Source organism: Diabrotica virgifera, chromosome 2 (genome assembly GCF_917563875.1).
Source record: "Diabrotica virgifera virgifera chromosome 2, PGI_DIABVI_V3a".
Taxonomy (NCBI): domain Eukaryota; kingdom Metazoa; phylum Arthropoda; class Insecta; order Coleoptera; family Chrysomelidae; genus Diabrotica; species Diabrotica virgifera.
Genome location: NC_065444.1, coordinates 261,635,511 through 261,656,034, shown reverse-complemented (window position 1 = coordinate 261,656,034; position 20,524 = coordinate 261,635,511). Strand labels below are relative to the sequence as shown.

At 31.4% G+C, this 20,524-nt stretch overlaps 1 protein-coding gene across 6 annotated transcripts in view; it reads left to right on the top strand.

The window, feature by feature from the left end:
- LOC126880604 (uncharacterized) overlaps window positions 1-20,524 on the top strand; it is a 605,043-nt gene that overhangs the window by 436,246 nt on the left and 148,273 nt on the right. For all 6 annotated transcript variants that reach the window (XM_050644584.1, XM_050644586.1, XM_050644585.1 and 3 more), the window contains one exon: window positions 12,598-12,688. In XM_050644584.1, coding sequence (XP_050500541.1) covers window positions 12,598-12,688 — 91 coding nt within the window. The remainder of the gene's footprint in view (window positions 1-12,597; window positions 12,689-20,524) is intronic.

Sequence of the window (20,524 nt, the reverse complement as noted above, 5' to 3'; positions counted from 1 at the left end):
ATTTCTATTTTATGACAGCAGTAGAATGTATTTTGAATTAAATAAACTACGCACATTCGTCTTTTTGTGTCAAATAATTTAATATAAAAAAATGGACACCCTGTATAAATAATTATGTTAATGTTTATATTATTGAATAGAGAATTGAATTGCGTTTCAAATGAGCTAGCACAGGACCCCTATTCTCCTTTAAAAAATCATCGATTACGTCATCACGTCCAGACGGATGACGTCACTAGTATGATATATATGCCAAATATCATAAATTAAAATCAAATGTCGACCTGTTTCGGTAATTTGTAATAATGTTGTTTATTTAGCTAATAATGAATTTATGCGATACTTTATGGACGCACTGTATACCTGTACCTATATCTGTACCTATAAATAAATAAAAAATATTTCAAAAATGAATAACCATTTTCAATTACGTTGCAAAACGAAAATACAGCCGCATCTAGAGATTGCAATTGCTGGATCCAGCATCCAGCTGGCTCCAGCGCTTTTTTTACATGCTGGATTCAGCAAACCGTGCTGAATCCAGCAGCGCGGATCCGCAAACGTGTCAAATTCGAAATAAGTTACTTCATGTCTTCATTAGCCTCTTTATTCAAAGCCGTGAGTGGGCATCTTGTCATTCTATCGCGCTGGCAGTAGCTCAGACACAAGACAAAATTTACCGAGTGAAAAAATGAAAAAAAACTAGCTTAGTGACTAATAAATCTAATCAACCTTTATAAACTTGACAAAGCTCTATAAAACGTGGCATCAAAAGCTTTTCCGCTCTAGAACGGTATTTCGTTTTTAGTTTAAATAGTGAGTGATCGATGTTAAGTTAAACAGGGCGTTAAAATTCGACGGTCTTTGTTAGAAGCAAAGAGCGAGTATAAAATCATAGATACTCACAAAAAAAACGTAAAAATATATAGCGAAAAATAAAATGGAAAATAAAATCCAGATCGGGATGTCCTGAAATCTAAAAGCTTTCATTGGGCCACTTTCGTATAAAGCGAATCAGGGGTGGCGTCAAAGATAAAATCTCTCTATATAAATATAAGTATTTGATCTTTTTATGACCTACAATTTTTGAAAAATATATAAACTGGTTGTGGTTCAAATCTCAGTTGCCCAATGTGTCGTGTTGGGTCCTTAAGGGATTGAAAGAGAGCCAACTATCGGAACTAGGGAAACACTGACTCTAACTTATACTTTTATTTAAAGGTTTACAACATCCATAATCGTAAGGTTAGGAAGATGTTGTTTCGCGGGGTAGTCGTTCAGATACCCATCTCGCACAAATGCTAACTATAATGTGAATACTAATTATGAAATATTAATGCCTCTATTTTACCTCTCTTCGGGCTTTTATATGTATCAATCTTTATTTTGGACTTTGAAAGTAAAGGGTACGTGAGTATCGTTAGTTACTAGCCAGGTTACCTAAACAAACTCCATCAATCAACCTTCGCTTTGTTTGTGATTATAAAAACAACATTTTCTATATCGACCCAATTATGCTTAAATTATATACATATTTTGCATACATATTATATTATACAGTAAGGGTTTTTCCCCTTACTGTACAAGTGAACTCTTGCCTCACATCACTAAGCACATTGCAATAGCATAGGATAGCAATCTCTTCATTCATTTCGCACTTTCTGCACCATGATTCATTCACCTTACGTTGTTGGTATAGGTGGTTTCTTAACGCACTAAACGCCACGTGAGTTGTATTTAACTCACACTCTGTTTGGACCAGGCGTTCTGTGAGTTAAATATAATTCACATCAACATTGAGATTCTGAACGTAGAGCCTGAAGGCAAAAACAAAAAAATTTAATGTGGTGGTTAATGTATTTTAAACGGCATTGTTCAGTTACCATTTCAGTGACCGTTTTGATTTCTCGTTTATTGAATTTCATTAATGTTTGATAGTTTTGTATCAATATTATTATTTTTTTAGTCTGGATTTGTCCTTGAGGGGCTCTCCATTTCTTTTGATGATACCTTATCAGTCATTTCTGAACCTCGTTTTTCGTACCATCTTTAGTGATGCCCCAGAAAGGTTTTGGACCTACAAAGGTTTCTCTCAAGCCTTGTTTTGCCAACAGATCTGGTCGTTCATTTCCATACACTCCTTCATGACCCGGCACCCAAATTAAAGTCACTTGTCTTTTACCAGGTTGTTGAGGATATCTTTGCAGTTCCTCAATAGTTTGGATTTGGTGAGAGGGTTCTTTACTGTCAGAATAGCCACTTGGCTATCTGTGTAAATGTTGATTCTCTTAGCTTTAGGTTCTCCATCTATGAGTTCATCAATGCAGGCCACCAAAACAAAAACTTCAATTATATTTTTGCCCAAACACCCAAAGATCTAGTACCATGGGCAGTTTTAGATCCGTCAGTAAACCATATTAAGTCTCCATTAATATTTGGGACTTTTTGTTCTATAGACTATAGATGGTATAATTGTGTTAATCTCTAAGATGGATTCTTCAAGTATGCATATTGTATAGTCCCAGTAATGTTTCTGTGGCTATTAAATACATAATTCGGCCTCCAAGTATTGTTTACGTTGAGTCTCAGAATGGTCATATACCGCCGAAATATATAATCCAGCGGAGGGAGACCTGTGATAGCCTCTAATGAAGCCATTCTTGTACTATTCAAGGCTCCTGTTATGTAGAATCACTTGCAAGTGCGCTTAGAATCGCTTCTCAGTGAAGATTAGTTCTGGTGTCATCATATCTGAGTTCATCATAAAAATGGATTTCTCAAGTATAGTCCCAGTAATCTCTAAGTATTGTTTACTTCAGTCTCAGAATGGTCATAAAGGCTACCGCTGAAACATATAATCCAGCGGAGGGAGACCTGTGATAGCTTCTAACGAAGCTGTTCCTGTACTCAAGGCTCCTGTTATATTTATAAGCGCTTGTCTTTGTAGAGTGGTAAAGAGATCGCACAAAATTTCGAAGTCTTTTTTCACCAAAGTACTGAATCATAAGTAACTATGTCGGTCGTATCACTGATGTGTATAAACAACAAATTACATTTCGTTTCAACCCCCAGGTTTTACATACAACTCGTCTGCAGTTCCAGAAGAGTCGCTTTGTCCTGTTGGTTATATTGTTAATATAAGTGCTCCAATTGAGTTTTGATATAGGGTTACCTCTAGATATTTGACCTGATTGGTTCTTTCCAGTTCCTCCTTAAATAATCTTAGCAATTGTTGATAAAATGCCACCTTTCTATGTAGTACATAATAATCACTGTTGAAACCTAACTTATAGGTTTTTACAATAAGCAAAAAGTTCCCGTAAACATGTTCTTGTAAGCGTCTCTAGTGATATTAGAACTTAGTTTCATTCTGCTATCATTCATCTCTCTTTTCTGCTGCACCGTTAAGCAGTTTTCGGAAATGTAGCGCAAAAAGCAATATAGATAGCCTTAAAGCTACAGTGTTTTTACTGTCCTTGTATTTCTATACTTACAAGTTGATTCCTTTAACAACATCGCCCTGGTGAAAGTCAAGCTAGTAAGTAAATTTCTCATTTCCGTATACTCGTACTTGCTTTAACTGCTTGTGTATTCCCAATGTAAAATGTATACTTCACATCCTTCCGCTCCAGTCTATTAAGAGCTTGCCTTAATTCAGCAGGTGTCTTGTCATAAAGTCGAGATCGTCTGTATATACATCATTGATGTATGTGGTAACACATTGAGCCTTTAGTTAGAATCTTAGTCTGTCTTAAAAAATTATTTTAGAATTAAACTAAAAAGTATAGTAGACAATGGATCTTTTGGTGCTAAAACTCTCAGAAATATTTGCTTCTGTCACAACACTGCTCTTGGTTTCACTCAGTAGATATTTAGTAAGTTTTGCCAGTGGATTAAAAGTTATCCTGTATTTATCTTATATTTTTAAAATGTTTCTTGTTTAGATATGTTTGTTATTCATCTCTTTACACGCAAATCAATTAAATCTTATGAACATTTTCCTCGTCACTACAGCAGTAAGTAGATTCTCCCCCAAAAATTGAATCTCCAATATTTGTCTCTACGACAATGCTTCACGACCATTTTCCCACTATATGGGTTCAATAAGGTGGAAATATAATGATGCTGTTCTTGCACAAAACCCGCTTGCTTTGTGCAGCTTGTTTTCAACCTCAATATATTACTACGGCGGAGCAGAGATCCGTTCCATTGTTTGCAGGATTCGTTTTAACAGAATTCGGTGGCTGCGATGGTGACACACGGTTTAAAATAAGTGAAATATTTACCTGAACTAATATTGCGTCAAAATTGTTTGTGGATTGTTTTTGAAGTTTTATTTTCCTTAGGATAAAACACACGGCATGATTTGCATTAGTATAGTCATTCATATCACATATTTTGCATATTACTACCAAGTAGATAGGTATGTCACTAGTACTTGGTATACATAGGCCGAAAAATCCGGGATATGGCCCGAATTACGAAGTCGTGTCCCGGCGTCCCGGACAAAACTTCCGGGCCATCCGAATTTTCAACGTTTTGGTAAAACTCTATTTTGAAATTTTGAATACGTTATTCTTCTAAGAATTCACATCAAATTAAATTGATGAGACGAAAAAAAGTTGACAATTTCTATAGTGTACCTAAAACTAATACCACATCCAAAACGCATGTATTTTATATCGGTGTATAGTTCTATGAAAACTCAAACTGTGAACTTTTTTACAACCAATTACAACTGGTAGGGGAGCCCAAGCGGGGATTTTTGCAGTTACTCGAGCGCGTCAGATTATCATATGGGAGAAACCTGGTGCCCTGCAGATGTACCTCTACCATATATTGGCTCTTAACACAGGGGAGTTCGTTAAGGGGGGCCGGAAAAATAAATCTATCCTTAAAAATACTCGAAATTGTCAGATTAAGATAAGGTAAGTTAAGGACATGCAAAACAGTGTATATGTATTTCAAAAATCTGACGATTTGAGCGGGGCGTAAGAAAATGGGCGAGTTAAAAAGTTTCACAAAATAATAGCGAATAATTCGCGAAATGAACGTTAGATCGAAAAACTAAAAAATACGTTTTCAATATTTTTCAAAAATCTATCGAATGATACCAAACATGACCCCCCACGGGGGTTTTTTGGGGGGGCCCAAATTTTTTATTATATTTTGACCACAAAAGTTGATAAAAACCTTCATTCTAAGGTAAAAATGTTCTGTACATTTTTTTGATAAAATTAATAGTTTTCGATTTATTCGCTATCGAAAGTGTTAGTTTTATATCGAAAAAATCAATGTTTTTCGATAATGCTCATTTTACGATTCACTCAATTTTTGCCATAGAAACAATTTTTTCAAACCAAGTTCTTGGGAATTAAATAACCTACAATTTCATATTTAAACATTTTTTTCGTATCTCTGATGCTAATCTTTCTTTTCTGAACAAAATGGCATTTTTTTACCTAACTACAAAAATTCGTTATTCGCTTTTAACTCCAGTTTTTTTTTTAAACTAATCATTCTGAGCCGGTCAAACTTCCAGAGTCTTTTAATAATACATAAATAAAGAAGAATGAATAAGGCCAATGACTAAAAACACCGCTAACTTACATTATTATGCTTCCAATTGGATTTCTCCTTTTTTTTTTTTCAAAAAAATATATTTATTTTTTAACCGTAACTTTTTTATTTTTTATCTTAGAAAGTTTGTTAAAAAAGAATTTTGTAGGTTTTATAAAATTTATAAGCCTATTAATATTAAATATTTTTAAAATCCTCAGTCGCAAAAAGAGGTGACTTTGAAAGGGTTGGTAAATATGGTTTTTGCATGTTATTACAAGTTTTAATTGACCATAGATCACTCAATTTTTTCCGTAGAAAAATTTTTTGCAAACCAGGTTCTTGGGAATTAAATAAGGTACAATTTCATATTTAAACATTTTTTCGTATCTCTGATGATAATCTTTCTATTCTGAAGAAAAGGCCATTTTTTCCAAACTACAAAATTCGTTATTCGCTTTTAACTCCACTTTTTTTAAGACTAATCATTCTAAACCGGTCAGAATAATAAAGAAGACCAAATACAGTCAATGACTACTTTGAATTAGGGTGGTGATTAGGAGATTGCTTCCGATCACTTTTTCTCTGAAAAAAATAGGGACTGACATTCTTTTCATTATAAGTCACTTAATTTTTGAGCCCGAGACTTTTTTATTTCTGGAGATAGATATTTTTAAATACTTTAAATTAGTTTAAACAAGTTATCCTCAAAAAATGCATAGTTTTCCCGTCTTTTGACTTTGAAACTACAATATTTAGCATTTGACGAAGAAGAGCTAAAGAGCTAAAGTATAGCTCGATTACTATTGGTCCTAAGGAAAATTAAAAAAAAACGGTTTTGTTTATTTCTTTAAAAGGTACATTTTTGTTAAGTAAAGTTGTCTTGATAAAACGAACTTTTGGAGTTATTAGCAGAAAACTTATTAAAAACATTGATTTTTTCTATATAAAACTAACACTTTCGATAGCGAATAAATCGAAAACTATTAATTTTATCAAAAAAATGTAACGTTTTTTACTTAGAATGAATGTTTTTACCAACTTTTGCGGTCAAAATATAATAATAAATTTCTTTCCCGAGATGGGGTGGCAACCACCCCCATGGTAAAAACGCCTTTCGACACCATATATATTTTGATCCTTGGACTATCCACTACTTATTCTCAAATTTTCAAGCAAATCGATCCATTCTGTAAAAATTGCGAGGTTTTGTCCTATTTTAAGCTTCATTACTTGGACTATTATTAACACTCTGCAAACCACTATTGTTTCAGATATATTATCTAGCTAATTCTACTAATATATTCATGCACATCTCTATATTGTATTCTCAATAAATAAATGTACAAAAATATTAATACATTGAATAATTCTCTGCCAAGCGTACGCCATTTCGAGATTTTGCAAACGGCTGACACGGCGTGACGTGACACATTGTCTGTTAACATGATCTATTTGACGATTCGAAGGCATCAGAATATCGCAAAGGAAAAGGAAGACAGAAATAATTGTTCAGGTTTCAGGATTCGACAGGTAATTTATGAAAAGCCAAGGGAACACCGGCGGCAAATGACGTAACGAGATGCGTCGTCAGTCAGTAAACAGTAGCTTTAAGCTCAACAAAGCTGATCCTCTCGAAGGAAATTGATCAAGATTGTGGGATTATAGTTTTTTGTGTATGAGCCCGTCCTTGATTGATTATACGGGGATTGTTTGACGTAAGATATATATCTTTTCAAGTTTTAGATGAGTCGGACTTGGATTGCTCCTTATGTAGAACGAAGGAATACAAAAACCGTGAGAAGGTAATGTATACCGGGATAAACGTGTTAAACTACTTAAATGTTTTGCAAATTATTAAAACAGTATATTGTAGAAATTAACTTAAATTAGAAATATGTATTGTTAAATAATTTTATGGGGAAAATTTAGAGAATTAATTTTATGTCAAAGACCACGAGATCGTAAATTTTCATTTTCATCGCCCTGTATATAGCCAAAATTTGTAAATAATATGATTTAGCCGTAAGCAGTGTTTTGTGGAAAGAGGAAATGTTTAGTGGTAAAGATTCTACGAACGGACTTATACAAATTAAACAATGAACTAAAATACGGTCGGATTAGAAAGTGAATGAACTGGCGGTCGGAGTAGACAATAGAATATTTCTAAATGGTTTCCTCGAAAGAAACGACTGTAAACAATTTTGTTTAGTTTTAGAATATAGGGTTTTTCTAGGATGTAAGAAAGAAATTAATTTTAATATCTCCTGGGAATTTGACATGACAGAAAATTTGTATACAACACTATTTGTTCCTAAGAAATGAAAGTAGGGATGTAATGTGTAGAGAGAATGCTTATGATTGGCGAAGAGATTGTTGGAGGGAGAACAGAGTGGTTGAGTCTCAGATTGATGAAGAAAAAAGTTTTAAGACTAATTGAAAATGGTTATTCATGTTTAAAAAGTTTTACTGTGTAATTAAGATCGGAAGGGAGCAGTCCAGTTTGAAAAATAGTAATTTTGTGTAAAGTGGTGAATTTGGTGGCCGTGTAAGCAGATTCCTGTTGAGAGGAAATCATGATCGAGTCGAGAAGTACAATCTCCTCGTGTCCGAATAGATTCCAGTTTCTGTCTGGAACGAGTAGTTGGTTTGTATCAGTTTTGCACAAGATATCAAGCTGAGAGAAAAAATCTTGGAATTATAAAGATTGATATTGTTTGTATCAAGTCGGAGACTAAATAGAGGAGAGAGTTCGAGCGAGTGCTGTTTTTTGTTGGTGAAACAGTTTGGAAGAGAAAGACCGTAGCAGCATCCGAGGAGCACGTGTGGGAGAACCGAGGACAACACAATTCATGAGAAGAAGTAAAGAAGATAAAAAAAACGTTAGTCAAATTATTTGTGAAAAGGAGAGAGTTGTTATATATTACATACCATATTTGTTTTTTGTCAATTTAACAGTTTTACAGCATAATTTATTCATTCATAAATTCATAGAAGAGATAAATAATCTATTTAAGAGGTAAATTAAATATTGTTTTTGAAGTTATACTTCTTTACGGGCGTAATGACGGTGAAATTTTATATGGGAAAGCCTAGCGACCGGGCGCATGCGCATTATAACTTTGTTCTGATTGGATGTTCAAATGACATGACAAAAATTATCCAATATGGCAGCTGTGGCACAGCTGTGGGACTGTGCATGGTTTGGTTATAATGTATGCTTGTTGCGTTTTAAAATTTGTAGGAAGAGAAACAACAAACAAAAAGTTAGTTAATGGTTATACTGCCTTTTTAAATAGTTTTCATATTATATTTTTGGACTTATTTACATAGAAGAGATGATTGTTGCATGCCAATGTGAAAGCTCATCAAACTGTGCCTAGTATGAGTGCCGCAGATCTCGCTTATTCAAAGCTAAAGAATCTTTCACTGGTAAGTGTTTTATAAATAGTTGATCAAATTTTGTTATGATATTTGAACATAGCCACTTTGCACGACGCAAGTGATTGCGAAATTTATTAGTCGTTATACGGGCTCCGATACCTACCTTGGACCTACCAAAATACATAAGTAGTATGTAATACTTTTATTTACATAATTTCACCTAATATATTGTCTTCTTACTCTATGTTTTGTTGTATTTTTTCAATTCTAAATCATTTCAATTCAAAATCAAAATAATTTGATTTACATAAGTTAAAAATGTCAAAAGGTTAATCTGTTTAGTTAGACGATCTTCGCACATAATGACAAGCTGTCTCTGTGGCGAAGTTTTAATGCGGGTGAATCCCAATACAACGCAAATACCGCATGATTGTAAGTATATTTATTATATAATTTTATTTTCAGAAAATACGTATTTAGTTAAAAATTTTTCCGACAATTAATGATCAGAAATCATTTGTGGCATTTTTAATGTGTTTTTTGGCACTGTTTTAATAAAAATGTTTGAGAAGTAGTAAGTATAAATTAATTTAATATTTAAATAAAATATAAATAAAAAGTATATTAATTTCGTTTATAATCATATAATCATATAATAGAAGTATAACTTCTTACGTGCGTACAAAGTACACACACATTCTTTTTTTATATAATAATTCGAACAGTCTACCGAATCATTTAAATGAAAATTTGTTAAAAGAAAAAGGAGAGAGTAGAATTAAAGATTATTTTAATTAGATAAGAAATTTTGACAACAGAATAAAGTTTTAGCATACATTTTGAATCTTATATTTATGGTATAGTATATAAATAAATAATATTTATAAAATTTATATGATATTGAGTATATTTATTTTAACTGTTTTGTCCTGGATAAAGTAATCAACGAGAAATACTAGAAGCCACAAACTAAAGGTAATACATTAAAATCAATTAGTCCTGAGAATATTTTTTATTGGAAAGTTTATTTAATTTTGGTTTTGTTTCCATGAGTAGCAATTAAAATAATTAATTAATGAATTAATTGAATTATTAAGATACTGATCAATCTCATAGCAGACAGAAAATACAGAGCATAACGGTATTTAAAATTCGCTTAGTTCCACAACTCTTCTTCGTTTTGCTATATAGTAATCGTTTCTAATTTAACATACTTAACAGCATAAACAATTTATTGGGCTCCAATAATTTTTTGACTAATAGTACAGTATCCGCCAAAATAAACAATACCGAATATAAAATAATAAAGTATTTATGAATTGATTTTTGTAATAGCTACATACGTGCAAAATGTGCATCATCATGACGCTGCAAACAAGCTTCATAACGTGTCTGAAGACCATTAAATATACCTATTTAAGAAAAGTGGTTGTTACAAATGTTGAAAATAAGTTATTATTCTTTGCCGTAATTCTCCAACAGTTTCTGACGGATTCTCGGAGCGAAATATGGAATTCTTCATTAGACCCGAAATGTAGGCATCAGATGGTGTTAAATCCGATGAATGAGGTGGATACTCGAAATCTGTGCGACGAGAAATAATTCTGTTACCACAATTTTCACGGAGCACATTTATGGAGTCTTTGGCATCTTCGGAGCATCTTCGGAGCAACAAGGTGGCTTCTTGCGCCCTCCTGTTGAAACCGTTGCTTACACGACAAAAAGTCTTTAAATCTCTGACAAAAGGAGTCACAATATCATGTATGTACCGCTCTTGATTGACAGTAACTGGCTGCTCATTCTCGTCTTCAACAAATAAGGACCAATTATCCCATGACCAAACACTGCAATGGTATCAGGACATTCTAACCCAAGGATTCGATTTATGTTGATGCAACCGTTTAGGTGAATGTGACTTTCGTCAGAAAACCATACGTTTCTTAAAAAATGGGGATCTTCATACACTAAGCCAGCACGCTTCCACAGTAAATTTCTCTTTCACGTTTATTCGCAACATTTAGTCATTTGAATTCCGTATGGAAAGCTGCCAGTAGATATGGACTTTCGACGTATAGACGTTTCACTTATATTTAGTTTACGTGCTGTTCGTACAATATTTCTTTGCGGAGAGTGCATGATTTGCTTAAACACGCACCCTTCATTAGCATCATGCCCCGCGCACTCTAGTAAAAAAAATGTAATCATATTTAGTTTCCTTCCAATTTTAAAGAGGCGCTGATGCCGGCATCGTGATTGGTGGAACATGACTTTTGACAAATCTTGCACTGACTGGATTTTGTACTGGATTTTCGAGAAGACGCGTGCCGCCAGAGATCCTGCGCTGTCTGTGTTCAGTCATTATGGTCGGTTATTTTATTTTGTGTTTGTAGTTTGTTTGTGTCACCATAAAAAGTTATTCAGTCGTGTTTTTTGATATTTTTGTTATTTTGTAATCGAGAACCTTTTTAAAGGTAAGTTTTTCTGATTGTAGGTACCTACTGTTTATCCAACAGTTTTAAAAATTCATTTTATTTCGCGTTTTGTTGTTAGGACTAATGGCTCCGATCAGCTGTTGTGTGCCGACGACGGTGGAAAAATTCAACAAGTAAACATATATTTAATCCAAATTAAATACTCATATTTCTACGTAAAATGTCACATTACTGTTTAAATAAATAATTGAGAAACAAAAGTTGTTTGTTTTTTACCTTTATTGTCCACTTGAATAAAATATTAAATATTGGAAGTACCGTATGGAGGCTATGATGTACCTAGCATGGAGGCTAGATTACGCTACCCTTCCTATCCAATCAACAACAAGAACGTTTAAAATTTTACACCTATCATGTCGAAGCTATAGACCACTTATGTGGAGGCCAGATTGTAGTATCCTTTCAATTAACCAGGTGCTGAAATGGCGCTGAAATACGTGACATATTTTTTGAAGAGTAAGATCGCGTTCTACCCAATCACACAATACTTTTTTCTATGATTAGCATTGGTACAAACTCTTCTTCGAGGACATGAAGAGCCTAATGTTGACTACCAGTGCGACGAAATTTCTCATCAACCGCTAGCATTACAGCTTTACTAGGGGACGCTTTGTTAAAATGTTGTTGATATCTTTGACACTTGTTTTAAACATGGGCCATTATTCCGTCCAACTCCGTATGAGCGGAAATAATGTTCTACTAAAAAATCTTCTTCTTCGGTGGAAATAACCATAATGACAAAGATTTTAACCGTACCTAACGTAATGTCAAGTTGACAACTAGTGACAAGTATACCAAATATGATAAATGCAACTTGGGCGCGCAATTTCGCAGACCTCTTAATTTCGGTACTGTTTATTTTGGAGGATACCGTATAAATATATAGGAAATTTTATACATCCTAGTTTTGTATTTTACTGCCGATACTAAACAATATGGTGGATGCGTTGGTATTAATATATTGTATTATACTGCCGATACTAAACAGTATGGTGAATGCGTGGGTATTAATAAAAAAACGCAAAATACATATAAGTAATAATAGTCTTGTAATTATTTATATCTTGATAATTTATAATAAATAAAACATATTATTATATACAGTAATGTTTCATTGCATATTTTATAGACCTTTTTTTTACTAAATGTATGTTTGTTTCAGAATGGAAGAAACTGTTCGTGCAATGCTCGCTTACAAAAAACATGCTGAACAACTTCGACAAGAAAAAGCTGCATTGACTTTAGCGTTTGAGGTAAGTTTAAAGAATTTTTCACATAATTTATACATTTAAGTACCAAATCTTGAAGATTGGAAGAAGAAATTGCCTAAACTCTAGAATGAAGAAGACAACCAGAATTCAACGACACACGTTTCAATTTTTCATTAACAAATTCTTTGATTTATGAACTTGTAATAAAAATGCAGCATTAAAACTTTTCGCAATATTGCATTATACCATTAATAAATAACCATTAATAAATAATTTATTACTGCTAAAACAAAAAAAGAGCTTTGTCATGAGATTTTCATTTCAATATTGCCATTTGCAATTATATCAATAAATCGTAAAAATTCATTCCGATAAAAGTAAAATATTTGTTTAAAGTTCTATACATTTAAATTGCTTTGACATTTTATAAATCAACTACACAAAACATACAGTGCAACGATTTATTTTGTGTTATTTTTTTAAACCAAAAATATCAAACCAACTAAATACACATATACTCGTAATATGTTCGGATTTTTGCTTTTATAACGTTTGTAATCAATAGGAAATGATATTGTGAAAATAATGGAAAACTTGTCTAAATACTGAAAGTGAGCTGCCCACATACCTAAAGAGAAAAATATTTGATCAGTGCATCCTCCCAGTCTTGACATACGGAGCTGACGTCCATCAAGTTAGCAGAACAAAGTCATCATAACACAGTTATTCTTAAACCATAATTAAGTGTAAATAAAATGCAAATTTAATGTTCCAAGAAAAAATTTATTGCTCTCTTTTTTAAAACGTTATCACATGTTCTGCTAACTTGATAATCAAGCTAGAAGAACAGTAGTTCAAAAATTTGATAAATCATCTACAGAGCGTCCATAAAGTAACGCATAAATTCATTATTTCGTAAACGGGCGGTGCTAAGGAAAAATCCCAAAACAGGTCGATTTTTATTTTTAAATTCCGATTTTTTGGCATATATATCTTACTACTGACGTCATCCGTCTGGGCGTGATGACGTAATCGATGATTTTTTTAGAGAGAATAGGGGTCATGTGATAGCTCATTTGAAAGGGTATTCAATTCTTTATTCACTAATATAAACATTAACATATTTATTTATACAAGGTGTTCAAAAAAACATTTTTCTAATTAATATAATTGAGACAAAAAGAAGAATGTATGTAATTTATTTAATTCAAAATACGTCTTACTGTTGTCATAAAACAGGAAAAAAATGTTTATTTGACAAATAAATATTGTTTTTCGCTTAAACTCAATGTTAAAGCTGCCACCCACCTGTCTCTTGGCAGTTTGAACATTTCGTTTAAGCGAAAATCAATGTTTATTTGTCAAATAATTTTTTTTCTGTTTACTGACAGTAGTAAAATGTATTTTGAATTAAATAAATTACATATATTCTTCTTTTTGTTTCACTTATTTTAATTAAAAAAATGTTTTTTAAACACCCTGTATAAATAATTATGTTATTGTTTATATTATTGGATAGAGAATTGAATACCCTTTCAAATGAGCTATCACATGACCCCTATTCCCATTTAAAAAAAAATCATCGATTACGTCATCACGTCCAGATGGATGACGGCACCAGTATGATATACAGGGTGTTTCATTAATAATTGTCCATATGGTAACTGGAGAAACCTTAGCACAAAATACGAAGATTTAACCTAAAACACTTAAATAGAATGTGGTTCCTTACTGAGTTACAGGGTGTTTTATCTAAAAATATAAAAATTATTTTTGCTCAGCATTTTAAAACTATTCGATGTATCCTTTTTATACTTGGTAGGAAATATAGGCACTGTACAAACTACTAAATTATGTTAAACAAACGTTTCTGTCGATTACCAGAGACGTACGACGAGGGAAAGTGAATGGTTGACTCTTTTCAAATTCTACGCCACTGGCGGAATGTCTATTTTAGCTCAATTTTTGGATTCTCCAATACTTTCTATGAAAATAATATACTCTTCATTCGTAACGATAAAGTCATTAGTTTTCGAGATCTTTGAAGTTAAAAATGAAACGACACGGTTATTTTGATTAATGTATTGTGTCGCTTCATTTTTAGTTTCAAATATCTCGAAAACTAATCATTTTATCGTTAAGAATGAAGAGCATATTATTTACATAGAAAGTATTGAAAAATCAAAAAATTACACTAAAATAGCAATTTCGTCAGTGGCGTAGAATTTGGGAAGGGTCAACCTGCCACTATCCCCTATCGTACGCCTCTGGTAGTAGCTAGAAACGTTTATTTATCTTAATTTAGTAGGGTGTACAGTACCTACACTTTCTGCCAAGTATGATAAGGATACGCCAAATAGTTTTAAAGTAACTGGGTACAAATTATTTTTAAATTTTAATCATATGAATCATACCATAAATTAATCAAAATAACTGTGCCGTTTCATATTTAACTTCAAATATCTCGAAAACTAATGACTTTATCGTTACCAATGAGGAGCATATTATTTACGTAGAAAGTATTGGAGAATCTAAAAATGGCACTAAAATAGTAATTCCTCCAGTGGCGTAGAATTTGAGAAGGGTCAACCATTCACTATCCCCTGTCGTACGTCTCTGGTAGTAGCTGGAAACGTTTGTTTATCATAATTTAGTAGGGTGTATAGTAGTCGCACTTTCTGCTAAGTATGAAAAGGATACGTCGAATAGTTTTAAAATGCTGAGCAAAAATAATTTTTAAATTTTTAGATAAAACAACCTGTAACTCAGTAAGGAACCACATTTTATTTAAGTGTATTAGGTTAAATCTTCGTATTTTGTACTAAGGTTTCTCCAGTTACTATATGGACAATTATTAATGAAACACCCTGTATATGCCAAAAAATCGGAATTTAAAAATAAAAATCGTCCTGTTTCGGAATTTTTTCTTAAAGTCGCCGGTTTACGAAATAACGAATTTATGCGTTACTTTATGGACGCACTGTATAATTGAATGCCAAAGTATTCTCTGAATTAAATGCAAATTTAATGTACCAAAAAAAAATTATTGCTCTTTTTTTTAAGTTATCGCATGTTCTGCTAACTTGATAATCAAGCTAGCAGAACAGTAGTTTAAAAATTTGATAAATCATCTATAATTGAATGCCAAAGTATTCTCTGAATTAAATGCATATTTAATGTTCCAAGGAAAAATTTATTGCTCTCTTTTTTAAAAAGTTATCTCATGTTCTGCTAACTTGATAATCAAGCTAGCAGAACAGTAGTTCAAAAATCATCTATAATTGAATGCCAAAGTATTCTCTGAATTAAATGCAAATTTAATGTTCCAAGAAAAAATTTATTGCTCTTTTTTCTTTAAAGTTATCGCATGTTCTACTACTAAAATCTACTATATTTTCTACCAGATTCTAAAATCTACTAGATTTAAAATTTTCCCACTAAATCACAAGAAATTCTACTACATATAGTAGAAAATCTACTAAATTGGCAACCCTGAATATGGTACAAAAACTTCTATTGCAGTGAAGGAGGATGGCTCTAGAGTTTCTAATCGCATCTGCTTTTGGTAGTAATTATTGGTAAAATTCCTACGGTTTATTAATTTCTTAATTAAATTTATTGTTGGAACATTTCATTTGCATTTAATTCAGAGAATACTGTGGTATTCAATTATTTAATATTTTATCAATAATTATTGAACTACTGTTCAATGTTAAAGTTGAACTACTGCTAGCTTGACATCAAGTTGGCGGAACATGCGATAACTTAAAAAAAAGAGCAATAAATTTTTTCTTGGAACATTAAATTTGCATATAATTCAGAGAATACTGGTATTCGATTATACATAATTTATCAATTTTTTGGTATCAAATTGATAAATTATCTATAATTGAATACCAAAGTATTTCGCAGGTGATTTTCGCTTTTTACCAAAAAAATATAAAGTACCAGCAACATTTTTAGCGTAACTCACTAACTTTTAATGTTAAAAGTTTTTTTTAAACAAAAATAAAAAATTTTTTTAACACTTTAAAAAAGTTACAATGAGTTCTCCCCGAAAAGGTATCCGTGTTTTAATTATTTTACGTTGAAATATTCGATTTTGGATATTGACGAATAAAAACCTATTTTCATTAGCTACAACTGTGCTTTAACTGGGTCTAGAGACTTCATATATAAACCATTTTTTTTTTCACTTTTTTATAAGCCATATTTTTGCTAAAAATATTTTTTCGATAAAATTCTCACTTTTTGAGTCGAAAATTGGTCTAAAAACACGTTTTTTGTTAAAAGTATTGACTTGGTGAAAACTCTATAAAACAAAAGTTGCTTAGAATTAGCAATTTTATCCAATTCCGGACTTATTTTGAATATATATGTTTTCACCCCCCGAGTAGGGGGTATTTCCCATTTTGTGTAAAATGGAGGGGATGTAGAATTGTAAACTTTTTCTTATATAATAATGGACAGTTTCAACTACCTATTCCCAAATTTTCAACCAGCCTTTATTTTTTTTTTGGGTCAGATTGTTCTTTGATCGGGCTAAATAGTTGGAGTACCTATGTATTGTTTTTACTCTCACAATCGGTTTTAATAGTTTATATTGAATTCAATAGTTAATGTTTTTAGGATTTATTTTTTTCGGGCATGCGTATTTCCAATGGCTCATGAAGTTTTTTTCAAGGCTCATGAAGTTTTGAAACATCTCTAGGACTAGAACTAGGACTTTTTTAAAATTATGTTCTTTCATTAAGTAATTGATTATTATTTGCTTTTATTAATCTGCTAGAACTAAACCAATTAGTAGCTGTATTTTAGAAAACATTAAGTCGTGCCAATTACATTGGTGGAGAAAATCTCCGCTTTGAACCAGAATACAAGGGCCTTCTTGGAAAAAAGTTAGCTTAACATTACCTCTCCCCAGTGAAATCCTTAATTTGAAATTATCCCTTACCTATTTAAAAATTCAACAATTTAATCCAAAAGCAAATAATTAATAAAACGATGTATTAATATTTGAAGACTAAATTCGTGTTATGCCGTTAGGGGAAGTACAGATCCGGCATTCAGGTAAAAGTCAAATTTGCAAAAACGTTTGAATCATCTTAATATTATGCTATGTAAGTTAAAATAAGATATGTGAGTGATCAGTAATATAATTAATACGAAAGAACCATTGGGAAGAGACATCAAGGGGAGCATATTACTAGGGAGGAAAACAGTAAGCAGATTAAGTAATGTTTGAGCGTATGACGAATATCATACAGAATATCTAAACAAGAAAGAGTTAAAAACGCTAGGGGTTAAAACACTTAAAAAAGAAATCATCGGGGTCAAAAAGGCAATTATAGTAGATGTAAAATTATCTGAAGGGTGAAAAAGTTACTTCGAGTGTAACTAGAAAACATCTTATATTTCGGTTTGTCCAGAGAGCGCCATAAACACCATGTGTTTATGGCGCTATCTGAATTTTATTAATGTTTCGACGTCCAAATCGGACGTCGTTGCATTTAATTATCATTATGAAGCTCGTACTATATACGAAACTCGCCGCTAGGCGGCTCGTTTCGTATCCCTTATACTCCCTTCATAATGACCATAATTAAATGCTCGTTGCATAATATACTAATTTTCTATTCTCATACTATAATATAACAATTATGATTTCACTACCTTTATCATAATGAACTTCAGTATGATACATTATGGTATAAAATATCGAGAAAAGTTATTTAAAAAAATGTAGACAATGATATTCTCCACGCTTGGAAAATATGTCCATTTCTACAGGGTGATCAGTAACTGCGTGGTATATCAAACATATAATTTTTTAAATGGGACACCCTATATATTTTTTATATTTATATTCCCCTCATAATTCTTGTTCATATAATATATGGTTTTGCATTACTATACAGAGTATTTAACAAGTTATGACCATTTTTATTTCGAAATCACTATGAGATTAATACCCTGTATATAAAGAAGTAATTCGTAGACAATAATTTGTTTTATGTAATAAGATAAGCAATATACTGTAGTTTTTAAATTAAGTCCAATTCACATCATTGAAGAATATTTGTATACAGGGTGACCTACAAAACCAAATTACGATTTTCTCTATTTTTTAAAATGGATCACCCTATATTTTATGTTTCAACATTATTGTATTTAATATACTCTTTCATTTTTATATAGCATTCCCTATATCTAAACTGATTACTTTCCGAGATATTCCTAGTTTTCTTCAAATTTCGGGAATACATTCAATTTTTCTAGTAGAAATAAGTTAGTATTGAGTGATAATTAAACAAAATTATTTTTATTAGATAAATAACTAACACAAAATATAAACCATAGCAATGTGCAGTGAATATACCAAAAATGTGATATTAAGAAATTATCATATTTCCCTAATATACAAGAATCGTAAAATTCCTACAAAAAAAACTTTGTATTGTATATAATAATATAACAAGATTATTTTTATTCAATAAATAACTTACATGAAACATAAATCAAAACAATATACAACTGATGTAACAGTTTTTAGATTGGTATATCAACAGCATTCTAAGCCAATAATTTTTTAGTAGAACATTCATTTTTATAAGCACTTTTAAACTACAAAACAAAATTAGGATTTTCTCAATTTTTTTAATAGATCACCCTGTATTTTATTCTTTTTTTAATATTGTATTTATGATACTCTTTCATTTTTATATAGCATCTCCTATACCTAAACTTATTAGTTTCTGAGATATTTTTAGTTTTCTTCATTTGCCGGGAATACATCCGATTCTTATAAATATAAATAACTTAACAAATAAGTATTATGTAATAATATAACAAATATTTTCATTCAATAAATAACTAACAAAAAAATAATAAACCATAACAAAATTTAATGAATGTACCAATTAATGTGATGTTAAGGATTTAAGTCTAAAGTAAATGTTGAAAATGACCACTTTCAACGTCTATACCATTTTGTAACCGATATTCAAATGACCGAGCCACATTTCTAACATTTTTGTAAGTCAATATTATTAAAAGCTTCTTTTATTATATTTTTCATATCATCAAGCGTTGTTGGATGCTTCTGGTATACAAGGTTTTTTATATAGCCCCACTTGAAAAAAATCAATTTTGGAAGAACTGGAGCACCGTCGTATAAAAACCTCAACCGTCAAAAAATGTGGACCAATCACATAATCTCTAACAATATCACGTTAAACATTTATAGATCACCTAGTTTGAGTGTTAACAAAGTAGAGATTTCTTGATGCATATTAATGAAATTTAATATGAAAATTATATTATTAATAACTGCGGGTCACAATCTGCAATTAGGAATGTGTTACTAAAACTTCTTGGCTTAGAATGCTGTTGATATAATAATCTAAAAACTATTAAATTAGTTGTATATTGTTTTGATTTATGTTTTGTGTGAGTTGTTTATTAAATAAAAATAATCTTGTAATTTTATTATACACAAGATAACTATATTTTTTTTATAGGAATTGTATGATTCTTGTATATTAGGGAAATATGATAATTCCTTAATATCACATTTATTGATACATTCATTGCGTATTGCTATGGTTATATTTTGTGTTAGTTATTTATTAAATAAAAATAATTTTGTTTAATTATCATTCAATACCAACTTATTTCTACTAGAAAAATTGAATGTATTCCCGAAAGTTGAAGAAAACTAAAAATATCTCCGAAAGTAATAAGTTTAGATATAGGGAATGCTATATAAATATGAAAGAGTATAATAAATACAATATTTTTGAAAAATAAAATATAGGGTGATCCATTTAAAAAAATAGAGAAAATCGTAATTTGGTTCTGTAGTTCACCCTGTATACA